The following is a 7,358-nucleotide window of genomic DNA, read 5'->3' as shown; positions in this document are numbered from 1 at the left end:
CTGTCTCTTCGATAAAGCTGCAGAAATCTTTCCATGCCTTCACATGAAGAAAACAAGGCATGAGCTCAAGACGCCTTTTGAAGGGGATTCTGGTAAAATTTTCCCTCAGACAAGGCCTTTGGGGGAAAACCAGAGAGAATAAAGAATGAGAAACAGCACTCTGTGTGTTTGTAGCATGTGCACAGACAGCTCCTACCTGAATAATTTATCACCACACATACAGGCACAGACCTCAGTGTTTTCGCCCCAAACTTTCCCAGACCCATGTAGTCCCTCATTGCCACGTCTGTCTGTCCTGCCCCCAATTCTTCTGCCCATCTCTCCACCTGTCCAGTGCTTCTGGATCCCTAAGGAACTCTCAATTTAATTTCCCCACCTAATTTTCCCGCATTCTTTCCCTTTGGGATGTTGTTTCTAACCGGGATCCACACCGATCTGCAGACACGGATCCACACCAGCGACCTGCTTGGGTGCAAGGCGATTGTTCCCACCACCACCTTTGCAGTTATTTTGTCAGGGTCCTGGGGACTCCCTTTCCCATCTCTCTTTGCTACGAGGGCCGTGCCTTGTCCCTCTCCCCAAGGATACACATTTCTGACAGTGGGAATGTGCGTGGGATAAATCCCACCCTTATCATTGCTGCCCCACGGCTGTCAGAGTGGACAAAGGAGGGGGTGAGGGGGTGTCCCTGCTTGTCCTCGGCTTGAACCAGGCTTTTTTCCAAGGGAAGAAGCCCCCAGACCTGGGTAGGGAGAAGGGGGTCACATAGCAAAAAAACCCCCACCAAACCCAGAACCAAACAAACCAAGGTGATTTTAATCTCAGCCCGGATTTTTCCACCCGGGGACTGTTCGTGATCTTTCCCCTCCCTCCCCTCATCCTCTCCGCCGATTCCCCCCTTCTCCCCCGCCCCCATTCTCCCCTTCCCACCCTTGCCATTTTTTTTTTCCTTTTTTTTTTCCTCAATATGCTGCTCCAGAGGCACCTCCCGTGTCCCCTCCTGTCACGTGCAGGGGGGTCCCCCCCCTTCTTCTTCCTTCTTCCATTGCAATAAAAGTATTTTCGCAATTTCTGCAGCCAGGGTTTATGGGGGATGGACTTTTTTATTTTCCCCTTTTATTTTTGTGTGTGTGTGCGGGTTTGGGGTTTGTTGGGTTTGTTTTTTTCTCTTTCTTTTTTTTTTTTTCCTCCCTCCTTCTCCGTCCTTTTCCCTCCCCCCACTTCAAGCAACAGCCAATGAGGCGGCCGCCGCTCGTTGCGTCAGGGCAGCCCGGCGGGGAAAAGCAGCTCTCGACTGCTCGCAGCCTTTTAAAAAGATCCAGGGACCCCCCCCTCGGACAGTGCCCGGGTGCTGCCGAGCAGGCTCTCCCCATGCCCCGGCCCCCAAACCGCCCCCCACTATGCAGCCCCCTGAGCCCCGTGGCCCCCCGGGCCTTGAGGGGCTCCTGGCAGCCGGCGGCTTCGCAGGCGGCCAGGGCAGGGGGCTGCTTCCTCCTCCCCCCCCAGCTCTCGGTGGTCCATCGCCTCCCCCCGGGATGAATCCCGGTTACCCGGCGGAGGGACCGGCCGAGCATCCCAAGCCGTGTCCGGCTGCCGCACCACCACCACCGCCGCCCCCTCCGGTTGCCCCGCCGGGTCCCACCGCCTCCACTGCTCTTCCGTATGGATATTTCGGCAGCGGCTACTATTCCTGCCGCGTTTCCCGCAGCTCCCTGAAAACCGGCCCGGTTCAGGGGCCCTTTCCCGGTGAAAAATACCTGGACACCCCCGCCGGCAGCGAGGATTTCCAGAGCCGCCCCACCGAATTCACCTTCTACCCGGGCTACGGGGCTCCTTACCAACCCGTTACCGGTTACCTGGATGTATCGGTGGTACCGGGGTTGGGGGGTCCGGGGGATGCCCGGCATGAGACTCTGCTGCCCGTGGATAGTTACCATCAACCGTGGGCTCTGGGAAGCAGCTGGAGCAGCCAGATGTGCTGCTCCAAAGAGCAGGGACAGGCCGGGTACCTCCTGAAATCCGCCTTTGCAGGTAAAATCCCCGCGCAGGGGCTGGGAGAGGGGGTTGGGTGCACCGGGGGGAGGGGGGGAGGGAAAGGTGAGAAAGGTGGGGACCAAGTCTTAAAATAATCTGCTGGAGGGCGGGTTTTGCTGTCCAGAAACATTTGTTTGCGAGTTGGCTCCAATTAGCGAAAAGGTAATGATGATAATAGTGATTTAGATTACCAGGGAGGCAGATTAGTGGGGGCAGAGGGGGAGGAGGGCAGTATCGGGGTTTAGATGGTGATACAATCGGAGTTCAGTCGGCGACACTATCGCGGTTCGGACACGACCCCACCAGCAGCAGCCCGCTAGGAATCGGGGTGCTCTAAAGAGAGTAAAGGATGTTTATGGCCCCCACCGTACAGGCGCTGTAAATGGGGGGGTGGTATTCTTCCCGCGCACCCCCTCCCACGCCACGCCATTGGTATTGAACTTGACCCCGGCCCTGCTCCGCCGCGCACCAACCGCGGTAAACCCGCGGAAATTAGAGGGTCTCGTCCATGTTGGTGTTTCGCCAACAGACGGATTTCTGCGCCCCCCTCCCCCAGTAACAATAAATTCAAGGCATAAAAGCAATATTTAAATATCAGTGAAGAGAATATATAACTTAGTTGTATTTAAATACTATCTGTGTCAGGGAAGCTAGAAGGAAGAAATGGGGTGATAGGGAAAGAGGGTGCTGCTTTCAGGGAAAGGGAATGGGAGGTGGGTGTAGGGTGTCCAGACCACCACCCCCCTCCTCCTGACTCCACTCAGCCCCATTTCTCCTCATGCCCAGACTCCGCCGGGCAATTGCCCCCCGACGGCTGCTCCTTTCGGCGGGGCCGTAAGAAGAGGGTCCCGTACAGTAAGGGGCAGCTGAAGGAGCTGGAAAAGGAATACGCCAGCAGCAAGTTCATCACTCGCGACAAGAGGAGGAAGATCTCCGCTGCTACCAACCTCACGGAGCGACAAATCACCATCTGGTTCCAGAACAGGCGGGTGAAGGAAAAAAAAGTCGTCGCCAAAATCAAAAGCAGCAGCAGCAGCAGCACCCCGTGAGGACACGGTCACAGCAAGCTCCGAAATGGGCCCCGTCTGACCTCGCCCTGTTCTTAGGCTGGACTGGGGGGGGTTCTGGTACCCTCAAGCAGCGGGAATAAGAAGCCCCCACCCCCGGGACAGGCTGAGTCGGCCCCGCCGCCCGGGACAGCGCAGGGCGCTGAGTATCGCTCCCTGCCGCTCCTGGGGGCGGTGAGACCGATCCCCCGCCAAAGGAGGGCGATGAGGAAGATGTTCGTGTCCCCGTCCCCCCTACCCCAATTCCTGCTCGCTTTGCACGGACCCTGTACAGTTTTACTCTTGCTTTACAACGCCTCTGCCACGTCGTCGTGCTCCCTCCATTCTCTCACCGCTTCGGTTTCAACTGCATCCTCCGAACGCTTTAAAACCCTCCCCAAAGTGGAAAGAAAACCAAAACCCCAACACAAAACTGGCCTAATCGAGTTAATTCACCCCAATAAGAAACTCCTGGCTCTCCTACGGGGCTACCCCAGGGTTGGGGGGCTGGATCCCAGGGAATTCGGTCTTGAGCGGAGAAAAGCCGTATTTAAAGTAGAAAATGCCTTTACATTCAGGCAGGGGGAACAAAAATGCGCATTCAAGGGAGAATCTAGTCGATTCGGGTGTGTTCTACAGAAACACACACCAATTGTTTGCCTGAATGTATAGAATACATGTCTGATATATCCGTACCCGCAGGCACACATTTATAGAGGCACGCTGGTGGTGGTGGGGAGGTGATTTTGCGCGGTGATATATAAAATATACATAACCGTATGCAAATGCACATATTTAGCGTTATTTTACCTTTCCTCCTATACGATATTTGTGTTCATGTGTTTCTCTCTCCCTTCCTCCCTCCCTCCCCGTCTCCTCCCCCCCTAATACACTGCGATATAGTCCTGGATGTGTGGATATAAATATATACTCAGATAAAGGTGTATATACACGTGTTTGTATACTTACATACAGGATACTTTATGGGTGTTTGCGCCTATATTTTGATACGGGGAAACGCGACTCGCAGCATTCCACCCGCGCTTTCGTTTTGCTGGGCTGATTTCCCTGCGTTTTGTACACACGTTTCCCTGCTCCTACTAACACCGAATCCGAGCCGATTCGTTTTGTAGCTTGTGCTGAGGTAGTCCCCGACTCACGCTAAATGATCTTGGTTCGTATGAAGTCCTTTCGTCATCCTTCAACAGAATAAATAGGATGAAATCCAATGTATTCCAAACAGACTTTTTTTCCCCCCTCCTCCTCCTCCTCCTCTCTTTTCGGGTTGTTTGCAGCTCAAACTCCACCTTCGCAATTTCTTTGTTTAATTTCTCAGCGTTTCAAGGTTCTCAGAGTCGCCGCCTTTAAACCTGCTTCTACACCACCCACCCCCCCAAAACGCCTCCTTAAATCTGCCTCTACACCCCCCAAAACCCTTCCTTAAATCTGCCTCTACACCCTCCAAAACCTCCTATAAACCTGCCTCCGCACCCCTAAAAACTACCTTTAAATCTCCCTCTACACCCCAAAAAGCTCTTAAAACCCGCCTCTACACCCCAAAACCTCTCTAAAAGCCCCCCAAAAAAACTCCAAAACACCCTTACCACGACCAAAACTTCGTCCTTTTTTGCCTCTGTTTTCTTTCTTTTAGGGAAAAAAGAGGGGGGGGGAAAGCTTTTTCTTTTTAACTCCGTTTATTTTTTCTCTCTCTTCTCTCTCTCTTTATTTTTTTCAATAGAAGCAGCAAATCACAGCGTGCTCTAAATAATAAATTTAAAGGGAGGTTTTTCATCTTGTTGTCTTGTTTAATAACTTTTAAAAAATACACTTCAGGTTTTCTCGCTTCCAGCAGGTTCCTGTTGGAGAGCAAAGCAGAGCCACACTCTTCCCCCCCCCCAATTTTCCCCTCCTTTTCCCCATTTCCCCTCGATATTCCCGGCCCCTGACCTTTGTCGAAGGTGCCGGCAGCACCCCAGGGTGCAACTTTTCCCCCCGCTTTGGGTGGGCCCCTCGCTCTCTTCCCCCCCCCACCCCGTGACGTCACACGTGACATCAGAACCTCTGGGAGGGAATCAACCAATAGTGCTCGGGCTGAGCGTTCCGAGAGGTGACGTAAGCAGGGGCTTTGGGGCAGACACAATAAATCCCCCAAGGTGGTGGGGGGAGCCGTCGGGGGTTTGGGGGAAGGCTCTGCGACATCGGCTCCTATCCACACACACACAAAAAAAGGAGGACAAAAAAGAGGCTTTTGGGGCAATGTGAGTGCGCAGGAAAACTGCGTGTGCAGACCCAGCCCGGGCTATAGATCCCTGTGCTCTCCTCTACGTTGTTGTGTGGGGACTGGTTGCACTTTGCTCTTCCCCATTCGGATCTTGCTCCGAATTCCTCGGCTTTGAAGCAGTTCGGTTTTTCTTTTTCTTCATTTCTGGCCTGGAGGGAGAATCTTGGCCCCGAATCCCGGTGGCACCGACCCCGTTCTCAATTCCCTCCGCACTAGTGAGCCGTCGAAAATGTTTGTCTCGTTTTCCTGAATGGGTGGGCGGATGAAAAGCTCAAAATCTATTTTTCTTTCACTAATAATGAAACTTTTCGCCCTGTTTTCTGTGTGCCTGCAGACACCTCAGAGCAGAAGCAGCTTTACCCGACAGGGAGAAGCTTCTCGGGTGTCTCCCAAAGACAAGGAAATAGTATCCGAGAGAATAAAAGAAATCTGGGTGCGACTTTCAAACAAACCCAGGGGGGTTATGGGGTTGAAAGGGGGACGATCCTCTCAGAGCTGCCCTCGAGGGGACCTTAAGGGTTAATTCTGTTGGTGAGGTTTCTGTTATCCATCTATTTGTTCTAATCTTTAAATTGTTTCTACGCACACACAGAGAGCATCAAGAAACTTTTTCCCGATATCCCCAAACCCACACTGGACCTCCTGGAAACGCTCTTAACACCTTTAGCATAGTTAAGATCCCCACCTTAGTGGGAAAATGGGCTGAAACTGGGGGACGTGACTTCCCCCCCACCCCCATTCCCTGTCCTCAGCTCCAGCCCCGAATCCGAGGCGGAAAATGCAGATGGGAAGGGGCGGAGGAGAGTCTCGGGGAGAGCTGTAAAACCTTTACACGGCGGCCTCAGCAAAGGGCGAGAAAGACCCGACATCCTCGTAAAACGCCGGGAAGGAGCCGCTGCCGGGGGGCGCCGGGCCAGGTGAAGGCTCCCACCCCCTCCCTTTGCCGTTGAACTTGAAACTCAGAAAACCTGGGGCAGAACATCTACAAAATCCGGGGCAGAGCAATCCAAAATCTAGGGCAGAGCGATCCAAAACCTGAGGAAGAGCAATCCAGAATCTGGGGAAGAATAACCGCAAAACTTGGGGCAGAGCAACCCCAAATTCTGGGGCAGAGCAATCCAAAATCTGGGACAGAGAAGCCCGAAAATGTAGGGCAGAACAGCCCCATAACGCGAGATAGAGCAACCCAAAATCCATGGCAGAGCAGCCCAAATCGTGAAGCAGAAAACCCCAAAACCTAGGGCAGAGAAGCCCTAAAATCCTGGGACAGAGCAGCTCTGGGAGGTACTAGGTGGGCGATGAGGTGGACGGGGATCTGCTATGGTTTTAGTATGAAATTTGCTTTTAAAATAGAGTCACTGGAGAGGAGCCATCATCTCCCGGCCACCCTGCCCCAAAGTGGGCACACACCACGCTGGCATCAAAATCCACTTTTATTTCCCCTTGTGTCACCAGTGATGAACCTTCTCGCCCTGATTTCTGTGTGGTTTTAGAGGTCACAGAACTTCTTCTCCTTCTCTTCTCTTCTCTTCTCTTCTCTTCTCTTCTCTTCTCTTCTCTTCTCTTCTCTTCTCTTCTCTTCTCTTCTCTTCTCTTCTCTTCTCTTCTCTTCTCTTCTCTTCTCTTCTCTTCTCTTCTCTTCTCTTCTCTTCTCTTCTCTTCTCTTCTCTTCTCTTCTCTCTTCTCTTCTCTTCTCTTCTCTTCTCTTCTCTCTTCTCTTCTCTTCTCTTCTCTTCTCTTCTCTTCTCTTCTCTTCTCTTCTCTTCTCTTCTCTTCTCTTCTCTTCTCTTCTCTTCTCTTCTCTTCTCTTCTCTTCTCTTCTCTCTTCTCCTTCCCCACCCCCCTTTGTTTTTTTTTTTTTTTCTCCCCTTCCCTAAATCAAATGGAAATGTGTCAAAATCCACCTAGGAACTTCAGAAAGACAGAAACAGGCACAATGGAGTCACCTCTCCAAGTCCTTCCTTCACGCCTCCCCCCCTTATTCCCAGCCTTTGACT

The 7,358-nt window shown here is 52.5% G+C and overlaps 1 protein-coding gene across 1 annotated transcript; it reads left to right on the top strand.

Annotated features, from left to right (window-relative positions):
• Positions 1–1,400: 1,400 nt before the first annotated feature.
• HOXB13 (homeobox B13) lies at positions 1,401–6,282 on the top strand. The gene is made up of 3 exons (XM_009899923.2): positions 1,401–2,031; positions 2,821–3,079; positions 6,114–6,282. The coding sequence occupies exons 1-3, from the start codon at positions 1,401–1,403 to the stop codon at positions 6,280–6,282; spliced, it is 1,059 nt and encodes a 352-aa protein (XP_009898225.2).
• The last annotated feature ends 1,076 nt before the right edge of the window (positions 6,283–7,358 follow it).

The sequence above is a fragment of the Dryobates pubescens genome, chromosome 36 (assembly GCF_014839835.1).
Source record: "Dryobates pubescens isolate bDryPub1 chromosome 36, bDryPub1.pri, whole genome shotgun sequence".
NCBI classification, from domain to species: domain Eukaryota; kingdom Metazoa; phylum Chordata; class Aves; order Piciformes; family Picidae; genus Dryobates; species Dryobates pubescens.
This window is presented reverse-complemented; position numbering and strand designations above follow the sequence as displayed.